The sequence below is a fragment of the Zophobas morio genome, unplaced genomic scaffold, assembly GCF_036711695.1.
Source record: "Zophobas morio isolate AGI-343-1 ecotype UQ-CSIRO unplaced genomic scaffold, CSIRO_AGI_Zmor_V1 ptg000009l, whole genome shotgun sequence".
Classification (NCBI taxonomy): domain Eukaryota; kingdom Metazoa; phylum Arthropoda; class Insecta; order Coleoptera; family Tenebrionidae; genus Zophobas; species Zophobas morio.
In genome coordinates, this window is record NW_026972114.1 from 8035448 (window position 1) to 8047813 (window position 12366).

The 12366-nt window shown below is 31.6% G+C and overlaps 2 protein-coding genes across 2 annotated transcripts; both read right to left on the reverse strand.

Moving 5' to 3' along the window:
• Positions 1–869: 869 nt before the first annotated feature.
• Positions 870–9507, reverse strand: LOC135125644 (uncharacterized). Its single transcript, XM_064051295.1, has 5 exons — positions 9380–9507; positions 9176–9314; positions 1349–1543; positions 1181–1286; positions 870–1126 (listed from the first exon to the last, which is right to left on the reverse strand). Exons 1-5 carry the CDS (start codon positions 9453–9455, stop codon positions 917–919), a joined length of 726 nt encoding a protein of 241 aa, XP_063907365.1. The 5' UTR covers positions 9456–9507; the 3' UTR covers positions 870–916.
• A 206-nt stretch (positions 9508–9713) lies between these two features.
• Positions 9714–10791, reverse strand: LOC135125645 (uncharacterized). The gene is made up of 5 exons (XM_064051296.1): positions 10634–10791; positions 10445–10580; positions 10194–10385; positions 10031–10136; positions 9714–9980 (listed from the first exon to the last, which is right to left on the reverse strand). Exons 1-5 carry the CDS (start codon positions 10704–10706, stop codon positions 9768–9770), a joined length of 720 nt encoding a protein of 239 aa, XP_063907366.1. The 5' UTR covers positions 10707–10791; the 3' UTR covers positions 9714–9767.
• Between the last annotated feature and the right edge of the window lie 1575 nt (positions 10792–12366).

Below are 12366 nucleotides of genomic sequence, written 5' to 3' on the forward strand. Positions count from 1 at the left end.
TTGTTAAACTTCCAACTATTCGTAATTAGTCTGATGGAAATAATAATATAATTAATATATTGACTGATAATCCTTGAAATTTCCAGACCGATTCATTAAAATTTACATATACAGACGTAAAAATGGTAAAATGTTAACCAAAGCATATTAGTATCTGTTTCTTACATTAAAAGGAAACTGATAATGTGGTATTAAAATATTATAGGTCTGGACGTGAAATTTTAGATTTTCAGATTTAACGAGATATAAATCCTCTTGATGATATTTAGGCTCGTTTGCACCGCACTTTTAATTACATGATTAACGTTATGTTTTACTTAATTTGACAGATGCAAGCAAATCCAAATTAAGTGAAACACAACGTTCGTCAGGTTATTAAAAGTACAATGAAAACGGGCATACTTTTACGTTTTGCAAATTACAAACAAACCAAAATGTAGGATAAACTATTTTTTCAACTTTATTCATGTATAAATCCTCAAACCATACATTGCGAATCATTTCTAACACTCAAACTAAATTTAATCTTATGTTTTAAATTTCACCAATTTTAGGAGCGAAGTAGCAATTCCATCAAGTTCACATATATGAAATTAACTTATAAAATATAAGCAAGAATTTCTTTTGAGCCATTTCCTGAACGAGCAAACAAACATGAAAAAGCTTCCTTTTTCTTTTAAGGGTAAAATAACATAAAAACCTGTAAACAAATATACTAGCTAATAAAATTTTAAAATGTATTGAAAATACAAAGTACACTTGACTTTCTAATATACGCAATGAAAACAACGGAGAATCTTTTGTAAAAGCTTTATTTAATATTAAAAACAAATACAAAAAAAACCTCACTTACTCGCACGTTTACGGAAATTAAAAATTTTACAATATTTTTTAATCAAATTTAAATTTTTTACAGCTACAACGGAACCGTGACGGTAGTAGTCGACGTAGTGGTTGTCTGAAACGCATTCTTTAGAATCTCATTGATGAGCGACTCCACCGTAGGACTCAAAACTTGTGAAATTAACTCTTGGTTTGAGTCTATCAAGTCGACTACCATTTCATTCAAAACTGTTTCAATGAGCTCACTGAAATCTTCGTTGTCATACAAACCATGAAGCTCAAACTAAAAGCGAGAGTCAATAATCATAGCTATTACAATTCTATTTTCTCTACTCACCGTGCCATTACCTACGTAAATCTGCATATTCAGATTTTCCACCGATATTCCGCCAGTCAGATTAACTTGCGCGCTCACGTCAATCACTACGTCCCCGAAATTCACCCTTGTGTTGTAATAAGCCATAATTACTACATTACGAATAAAAAGAATATTTAGCTATATTACGATGAGTTTCCAGTTCCGAAGATGAGGAGAGGGGAACCAGCTACGAGCAGATCTGCCCTATAGTCTGTAAACAAATCGATTTCTGGAAAGACTAAGGTAAGGTTTAACATCATTCCGATAATCTCGAAACTTAGGGACGGGATTTGGAAGCCCTGAAGTCCGTGCATGTTTAAGTTGGAGAGGGTGGCATTGCCGCTGCAATTAACAGCATTATGTTCATTAGAAATAGTCATTTTTAGATAAAAGATAGTTTAAATAAAAGTATTATTATTATTATTATATTATATTTCTTTCTATTTGAAAAATAAATACTTTGTCAAGGGCAATTTATACAATTTTAATTTATCGATAGTGGTTTTTACGTTTAGGCTAATTAGTGTTATAAACAAATTGTTTTAATATTTAAGTGGTAAGCTTATGGTGTGACAAAATTATAATAATAAACTTATTTAGATTAATGTATGAAGAGGATCTGCATAGAGTTTGTTATAGCAATCAGAATAATAGTATTACACTGCGGTACACCATTTTCCTACATTATTTTATCAGCACATTTTGACCTAGGTTATTGTCCTAAAAGACCGTACAATCCGTTTTTGGTGATCCAGTGTTGCCTGTAGATACAGTGTGTATATGAGTCGATATAATTGTAAGCAACCAAATTCAGATATTGTGCAGGAAATAAAATAGTAGCTTGTAATTTTATTGCAGCTGCCATTTTGAATAAATGCTTAATGATGTTAGTTGAGATTGCATTATTTTCTATTCAGTTGAAGAATTATTTTGGTACGAATAAAATTTTACTTTATTTAAATTCTTATAATTAAAAAATGTTATGTGCGTAAAAGCAAGCTTTATTGCTTTTCTGCCTGTGGAGATTCTGTGTTTGTAATTTACATTATTTATATTGTTATTACAATTAAGTATTACCCAATTTATTAATTTCAACTTAATAATTATTGTAGTTCTCTTTGCGCACTGACATTAATGTGAATTTATCAGATAATATTTCTTTCTACATTACATCCATTGTAGGCTTTCTTCTTCTGAAAGCACTATATTATCACTCCATTATTTTTAAAAAATTTTATCTCCTTCTCTACCTTATCGGTAACATACCATCTAGTTTTTTTCTCTCTTAATTTTGACGAATGTAAAATATACAGCAAAGCTTCTTCTTTATAACCAAATTTTATATATGTATGTGAACTGAACTTACGATGATCACTAACGTTCTATAGTTCCTACTATTCTACTATGTTTCTAATTTTGTACAGATCAATATAATCGTCAAGCAGACTGACAATTTGTATCATCTTCGAAATATTAAGAAAAACATAGCTCTACGGTTATTAAGACACAACTTTCTTCGCCTCTGAAGTAACAGATCCAGCTTTTTCGAAAAATTATACGTAAGTCATTTTGTAGTGTTAAAGTTAAGGTAAAAATGCATGCATATGTTGCAAGTGAGTTTTTCCATTGTATGAAGAATGTAGTAGTTTCGGCGATTATTTATCTAATAAAAATCTACACCGACATACAACAAACAGACAGACGGAAAAGAACGACCTCCTTCTTCATACTTGGGATAATGAACGGAGCGATTCACCGGAAGTATATTTTTACTATAGCACTTAAAAAAAATGGCCGAAAGTTATTTCGACAGGACTTCCTTCGCCCCCGAAGTGCAGTGTCACAAATCCCGCTTCTTTAAAAAATAAAATAAAATTGATTTTGCGAATTCGTTTTCAATAAAACAAATCCAAGAGTACCTATTTTATAAAATTTATTATAAACATTTTTGAGATGTCGCGAAATTGATAGAGAGATTGGGCAAATTTTGATTAGCGTTTTACCATCTACACAATATTCTTAACATACATATAAAATACAATCGGTCCGGTAGTTTTGGAGCTTATCAAAAATTTACCATGCCTATGATAATTTTAAAACATCTCCAAGATTTTAAACCATTCGGTTTTGTAGTTACCGATTAAATCAATAAAATAAATTTACGCATTCAATAAATTTTTTGAGTCACCTTGTATACGCAAATCCAAAAAATATGAAAGGAATGATAAATCACAAGTACAGACTCATCATGTTTTGCGCATTTTATATAGGATTTATTCAGCAAAATTTTGGGGTAGCGTTTTCAATTTTTTAGGAGGGATGAGCAAATACATTTTGATCAAAAATTTACCATGCTTGCGACAAATTTAAAACATCTCCAAAATTTCAAAGCATTTGGTTTTGTAGTTTCTGATTAAATCAATAAAATAAATTCATAAATTCACGCATTCATTAATTTTTTTCAGTGACCCTGTATATCCAAATCAAAAAAATATGAATGGAGTACTAAATCACCAGTACAGACTCATCGCATTTTGTACATTTTAGATAGGATTTATTCGGCAAACTTTTGAGCTGACGTCGTCAATTTTTTGGAGGGGATAAGTAAATATATTTTGATTAAAATATTATAATGCTTATCATAGGTGTAAACAGTCTGCAAGATTTCACAGCATTCAGTTTTGCAAATTCCAAATTAAATTCGAAAATGTTGTTTCATAATTTCGATTTTTTTTCCAAAAATCTGGACGTTTCAGTAAAAATTCAATTCGGAGTCATAAACTACATTTTATAGAACTTAAAACCCATTTACTATTTGAAGCGACGTCATCAGATTATTTGTGGGGATGATTAGGCAAATTTTGGTTAGCGTTTTACCATTTACATGATATTCCTACTATAAATACAAAATTTGGCAACAATCGGCCCAGTACTTTCGGAGATTATCTATTTAGTAAAAATCCAGGACGGCAGACACACGGACAGACAAGCGGACTGACAGACTGTTAGACAGACGGAAACGGGAGACCTGTTTCTTCGTCCTCTAGGGGTCATGAAAGGTCGAGAAAATGTAAAGTAGCATGTCGGTCGACGGACTCGATTACAATACTTCCTCTTCTTACACTCGGGAAGTAAAAATTAGAAAATTTAATACCATTTTATGAATCAAAAAATAATTTTGGAGAAAGATAGCTGGGACCCCGTACACAATTTTTTATGACATAGCCTCTAGTATATTTTGGTATCTACTGAGTTTTAGAAAATAATAAAATGTCATTAATTTACAAATTTAAGTTCTTTCCTCCCGAGTGTAAGCTAAGGAAGTAGAAAGAATCCATCGGCCGACTGATTACTTTCAAATTTTCTCGATATTTCAGGACCTCCATGGTACGAAAAAGTGGGTCTCCCGTTTCCCTTCGTCTGTCCACCGTCTGTGTCGATTTTTTTAGAGACTACTGAACCCATTGTTTTATCTTAAAACTGTGTTATGATTATGAAAATCATGTACATAGTAAAACGCTAACCAAAATTTCAATCATCCCCACCAACAATGTAATGACGTCACATCAAAACTGTACATAGTAAATGGCTTGCAAATTATATAAAATAACATATTCCCTCACTTGTAGTTTACGAATGTGTGTTGAGTTTTACCCGATTTAAAAAAAAGTCAGTATTTTATAAGGATATTTTGTAATTTAAATTTTAATCTGCAACCTAAATGTTCTGAAATTTTAATAATAATAATAATGACAATAAGGTTTTAGTCCTAACAGGTTTACACTCAACAACAAGAAAACCTAAAAGTTATCCTCAAATCAACCGGAGACAATAAATAAATAACATGCAGTTCCAAAATCAGTGAACTTAAGTGTAACAAAGTATTAAAATAATAATAGTAGCTCCCACAAAACTACAAACTATGAATCTTACTACTCACTGGGACAAAGAAGGACTTGATTACAACCGATAGCGAATCGTAATGTATATCGCAATTAACAGATATTATATATTGTGGACTATAAAAAGTTTGAGATTGGGGTGAATTAATACGAGGTACGACCAAGTTAAATTTGTCCAGAAGATTCGGACAATCTACTTAGTTGTTAAATAAATTAGAAACAAATTTTAGGAACAATAATATTGCGCCGATCCTGGAGAGCTGGAAATTCAAACCTACTCAATAGTGCAGCATGATCACAACCCCTTTCAGGATATACTTTATCCACACAATAACACGAAAATTTTAGAAATTTACGTTGAACAGCTTCAATATCATTAACATGCACATCATATAAGGAACACCAAATTATAGCACCATATATCCTAAAAGATTTTGCTATTACATCATCTGTATGTTTCGCAAAACTGAGTTTAGAGTCCAACGTAATGCCTAAATCTTTAAAATTGACACAACGATGTAACTCAATATTGGCTATGGTATAACAAAACATGAAGTTTTATTGTATAGGACACAACGAAACATTTGTCTTGGTTAAGAGATAATCGATTACGAATGCACTATTGCAGAATAATCTGAGTATTAGTTTGATGAGTCATGCTATCGTTAATATTTTTAATCTTCCTAAACAACTTGAGGTCATCCGCATATAAAAGTTTCTCGCATGACAGACCATTAACAATATCATTAACAAGCAGAAGAAATAATAATGGACCTAAGTTCGATCCTTGTGGCACACTCAAGGTAGGAGAAAGTGGTTGTTAATAAAAGTTACGATATTTAACGATCAGGGGAGCGGAAAAGCCCAACTGTTGTAATTTAGCAATCAAGATATAATGATCAAGTGACTCATTAAATCTTGTAGACCCTTAAGGTTATCGTGAGCATGCCAAATTTTTAACCAAAATAAATTTGTTTATGCCCTCTAAAAAATTGATGACGTTACCTCAAAATTTTACCGAATAAATCCTATCTAAGATATGCAAAATATGATCCTTATGGTCATCAGTTACCACTGTATTGATATTTTTTAGAACTGCTTATACAGAGTGACTGAAAAAAATTAATGAGCCAATTAATATACGTGTCTTTGCAAAAATATCGAAAGGCAAATCTCATTTGAAACATTGAAACAGCATACATTTACTTTAACATTACATACATATTTTTATATTCACTTGTTGAGGTTCTCTCTCATAAAAAAATAAAACTCAAAAAATAAAATTTTATAATTTTTCGAAAAAGCTGGATGTTTTATTGTACTTCAGAGGCGAGGAAAATTATATCGAAATAAACTTCGACCAATTTTTTGTGTTATGTTATTTAACACTACTTTATGAACATAATTTTAAAATATCATGTTTTACAATGAAAAATAAATAATTCAAAATTTTTTATTGGAACTACTTGGCACCCCATAAAGAAAATTGAGAAGGAACACCTAATTAAGACACTATAATTCTTCCAATGCATAGTCAAATATACTAAAATATTATATTTATATTTTTTGCCTCTAAGTAACTGTAACATCTTACACGTAACATCAGACAAATGAAGTCAGTTAAGTCTGAAATTGTGGCTCAAAATACCAATTTTGGTCATCCACATACTATTTAAAATTGTGAACCCGCGAACTTAAAAACTCACGGGATTTTCATACAAATTTTCATCCTTTTAGTCCCTTGGTGGTAGAATTTCCCAAACTTATTTCATATTAGGTGCTTATATTACAAAAGGAACCTACTGTGCAAATTTTATGTTTCTATAGTGTATTTCAAAACTCCGTTCGCCTAAGCCATAAACCATCCCAAACATTGGCAGATTCCGGGGTTTCTCAACCGTTACTTAGTTGAGAGATGGTAATTCTCAAAAATCACTACCGCAATGGAGCAAACGATTCGTTTTGTTTTATTAATTGTAAATAATAAAGAAATAGGTTACCTTTAAAAAAATGCTATTTCAGTTCCTCTTGTACATCTACATGCAGTAATTCAATATTTGCGCTGAGTGAATTGCTGGTTTTCTTTCTTCAACTCATTTGCCCTATACTAAAAGATAAGGACACACTGAGATTCAACGTTTACATGCGAAAAGAAGGGAACAGATTGCTCTTTAACAGAAGAAACGCGGTAAAAGTCTACTTACCGGGTGATAATTGTTGATTTACAATCATCCCGGTTTATAGGTTAGTTAGTTAGTAGTTTTATTTTTTAGTAAGATACGAAGCATTTAGGTAACGAGACATACAGATCCGTGTGTTATTTGTCGTAAGTCTTTGGGCATTTAGTAAAGTCCAAAAGTGAGAGGCGGAACATTCCCATTATCTACTTCGACCCTATAAACATTTATAAAAACCCCGTGGCTTCAGTAGTTTAAGCTCTGTGTTTATGAATCGGTCAGTCTGTCACTTAGTCAGTCAGGACACTTTTATTGCTACAGATTGCAGAAGATGTAGTCTAATGGAAAACATAATCAGCTTCTTGCTTCCCATGCGCAAGCGAAGGATTGTAATAGGAAGCCTAAAACGTATGACTACTTTCATGTTTTCTAGACGTTTCTAGGGATTAGAGTAAGAAAAAAATAGGTCTAGCGTTTCCGTCTATCTATATGTCGTCTGCCGTCTATATATGTACCGTTTTTAGTCAAGAGGTAATCTCCGAAACTAATGGGCGGATTGTTGTCAAATTTTATATGTGATTTAAGAATATTGTCAGGATGGTAAAATGCTAACCAATGCTAATTTGATAGCGTCCTCTTATCATTTTGCCTAGTAAAGGTTATCGAAACTTTATAATTATGAAATAATATATTCTTATAGTCACGGTTTATGAATCCACCTTGTTTTTGTTGTTTCTACGTGTTTCATCTTGGGTTAAATCACTTAGGTGGAGGATTGTCGGAGACGTCCTCTGCCCGTGTGGGTTCGATTCACCTCCTTATCGAGTATCTTTTACATTTTCGTAAAATAAATAGTTAACATTTGAATCAAATTTTATGATTTTTTAGAAAAAAATTCAATTTATTTGATTGCATTTAAGGGGGACGTAAGTTCGGTTTAAATAACCTTAATCAGTTTATGTGTTGTGTTGTGTTAATGATTCACTAGAAATTTCTTAATGAGGGTAATGAATAGTAACACACTTCATCACTTCACGTTTTGAATAATATATTATGTCAGTTATGGTGTCAACCCGATATTGTGTATTAGATGTAAACAATTAGTGTCGAAATTCAATTTACCTTATTAACCTCTGGAATTATTTACTATTCAAACTGAATCGGTTATAGAATTCAGCATGAGTATGCCATTGCCTAAAACGATATTCTCGATACTAAGTACTCTCTCTATGGTAAATTATTAATTTTGGGTAACATAGTGACCCAACGTGGGTAGTCTGTTGTGTTGGATTTAAGCCTGTGCTTTACTGAAACCTCCTTGCCTAACAAAATTTCCTGGTTTGGTTAGTCGTGTTTTTGAAGCGGTCATAGATATGTTGTAGCAAACTTTCTGAACGATATAGTTATTTGTATTAGAAGGCTAGAAACTTTTGGGAATAAGAGCGAGTTTGCCAAAAAAAGAGTATTCGCAAAGACAGTTTCTGATAAGGTTAGTCTCATATATTTTATAGTTTCCAAACTAGCGAAACAAAAAAAAAATGTTTTTGTAAGGTACTACTACTACTGCCTTGTGCTTTGAAAAACTTATTGACTTATCTATTGATTGTTTATGATTATACGTCCTTACATTACTGCTTACACTTCTAATCTTAAAGGTATTTGTATTTTTTGTATAATTAGTTAGACAAAATAAAATATATAATTATATGTATTATACACTAAAACCTACTGAATTTTGAAAACTTTACCATTTAACATGGAATTTCCATGATAAATATATCCTTGATCTCAAAAACGGACATCAGTCTTGGTTTCAGTTTTTACTAATATTTTAAACTAACTCTGTCTAAAAATATAACTACATCGTTCGAATTTGGCTAAATTATATAACTTACTTTAAAATGGCGCCTTCTTCATCCACAAAAGTAAGATCCAAGGTCTCAATTTCTAATGGTTCAGGAATGTCTGGCCTTACACCTTCAATTGTACTATTAATTAAATCTTCAAAAACGTACGGTTCAATTAGTACGTTATCTGTAGTAAAATAAAATAAAATTGACGGGTTTTATTCACGCACCAAAGAAACAGTTTCAGCTTACCTTTGTTAACGTCGTATTCGATAAAGTTAGCAAATGACAAATTAACAAAAACCGCTACAATCAAAATGTGAAACATTGTAAACAGTTGTATATGTTGTAATCTAATTATGCGTCTCGTTCTGTATATCTTAGACACCTGTTACACAGAACTATCGGTTTTTATTCAGTGATGTTGACCTTTGCGCTTTTTGTTTATAAGAACAACAAATTGTAAGGACTCATTTATCTTTGTCTCTCTTTTTTGTTACAGTTAATATTTTTTATGAAGTATCTTATAGATAATTTTTTAATAGGCTCGAAATGACATTTTATCTGATTAATAACTCATTAGTCATTATACATATAAGTCACTTTTTCTTTATTTCACAAAAACACAGAAAATACATTTCTACTTTATCCCTACAGGAGTAGTCTCGGGAGCTACAGTTGTAGTCGCAGACATACTTGCCAGAATTTCATTAATAAGAGTCTCAGCAATGGGACTAATAACTTCCGATATCAGTTCTTGATTCTCATCGATTAAGTTAACTGCTAAGTCATTAAGTATGTCGGACAGAAGCTCACTTAAATCTTCATCGTCAAGCAAACCGTGAATGTCAAACTGGAAGCAAAAAGTCATACACTTCTCAATAACTGTCTAGATTAACCTACCGTAGCATTTTGCAACGAAACCGTTAGCCGTAGATTTTCGACTTGTATCCCTCCGGTGAGGTTAGCTTGACCACTTCCGTCAATTGACAGTCCGTCAAGATGAACCCTGACATACATTTTGAAATTAACATTAAACTATCACTAAACCTAAACTTCATCTTACGTAATATTTCCGACTCCCCAAATAGCCAGAGTGTCAGCAATAAGCAAATCTAGGTCGAAGTCAGTAAATAAATCAAGTACCGGTAGGTCAATTGTAAAGTTTAGAGTCATTCCTATAATAGCGAAATTTAAAGCTGACACCTGGAAGCCTTGAAGTCCAGCTAGATCTAAGTTACTGATGGTGCCATTGCCTCTGTAAAACGCTCCTGTTAGTATCGTTTTTTCGAACCTGATTGTTTATGATTATTTTACACAATAACTGCGTCTTCTTCGGCAGGAAGTGAAATTTCGTAAGTGTCAATCAGAAGGGGATCTGGGATGTCGGGTCTGTAGCCTTCGATAGTGCTGTTAATAATATCTTCAAAAACGTAGGGATCGATCGACGTCTCTAAAATATATTTTCACTCACTTTAAGTTTTACCTTATTTTAACAAAACTTGCCAATGATGTCTTGGTTCACCCTGCTGCAAAACGCACCAGCGAAAAGAACCGTTAAAAAAATTATTTGCTTCATTTTGGGAACGGTGTGTATTTGAAAGTGCGAGAAGTAAGTACACTATTTACAATTACCTATATAAAATCGGTACCAAATTTAATGTACACTTTTTATAGCACGGTTCTTATCTGTGAATATTGTTTTATTGTTATCAAGACAATCACTTGTGTCAGTGAGTTAATTAAAATTGTGTAGAAGATTAGAACTGTTCACTGGTTGGTTTGTGGAATACACATTTTTATTTAATTTGTTTTTTTATTTATAAGTTGTGTTTAGTGCGCAGTAATAGTGGCTTCCTTCCAGTATATAATCCAATCAAGCATCTTAAAAAGTTTAATAATTCCGTTTAAAGGAATGATATTTGTTTCAAATCTTAAATTTATTTAACTTTGATCCTCAAATACACAAGTTGATAATGTTTCTAATGATACGTTACTCACCTGTATTACAACTTTAAAAGCACATTTTAACCAATTTTAACTTACAAAAACTCGAATTGATTCGAAATACAGTTGTTGTTGCGAAAATTCGAACCTCAAATATTTCGTGGTTAGTGTCAAACCAACCCATCACCAACCACGACAAAATTCCCCAGATTTAAAAAAAGGCAAATTTCAATTAAATTTTGCGAAAAAACGTGCGCGGTAGAAAAAATAGTATAAATTACTCGTTCATAAGGCCATTGTGACACTTATCCTTTGTATAACTAGTGGCTTCGCCGCTTGTTCTATAAACTTGGATTCGTGCCTCAATATTTGCCTTATGAAACTCGTTCTTTAATATACTCTTATAGTCTTAAAATGAACTTGAATTTAGTAAAATAGTCAAATAAAATAATCTAATAAACTCCTGATAACAGTATTTACTAAAAATTGAGTTATTATTATAAAAAATGTTAATGTAACGTAAATGATATGATCGACAAAGATCGTCTTCTAATTGGCAATGAACTGTTCTATTAATAAATAATGGACACACTTTAATCTTGATACATGAAACTAAGCAGACACAAAAATTTGGTAGCGAAACCAAAAAAAAGTGATTCAACTATCTGTTTTATCAAGATAACGCGTTGAATTCAATTCGTAGGCTTCAGATTTTAAGTCGTTAAAAATGAATAAAAGGAGACACTTTTAGGTCCCATAATTGACGAATTAGGTTATAAAAATCTTAGTTTAGGTTAAAAAATGGTAAAAAATGTTTCCTTCAAAAAAAAGGAACACACAGTTTCAAAATGTTGTTAAATGTTTGCTGTAATGGGAAAGCAATCAAATAATAAAAAAAAATGGAAATATAAATGAGTAAAATGATTTAGTAATCAAACAGGTACATATAAGTAGATACTGATTTCGATATATCCATATCAAAATATTTACAACAACCTAGCAAAAAAATAAAAAATAAAAAAATGTCCAAACTTGAAACCGATTTTTGAATCAAAAATTTTTTTTCGCCAGGCAAGTTTTCACTTCCAAGATACCAAAACTATCGATGTCCTTCTGAACTATACCCCTCTTAAAATAGATAATTTCTAAAAATTTAAAGAAGTCTTTACTATGACTTTTAACATAAATATGTTTCTATTCCTGATATGTAACTGAAATAAAATGTACACAAATTTTTATTATTTTTATTCCAGCATTCTAGTTAGTACCTGCTGCAAAAATATTCTAAGCAG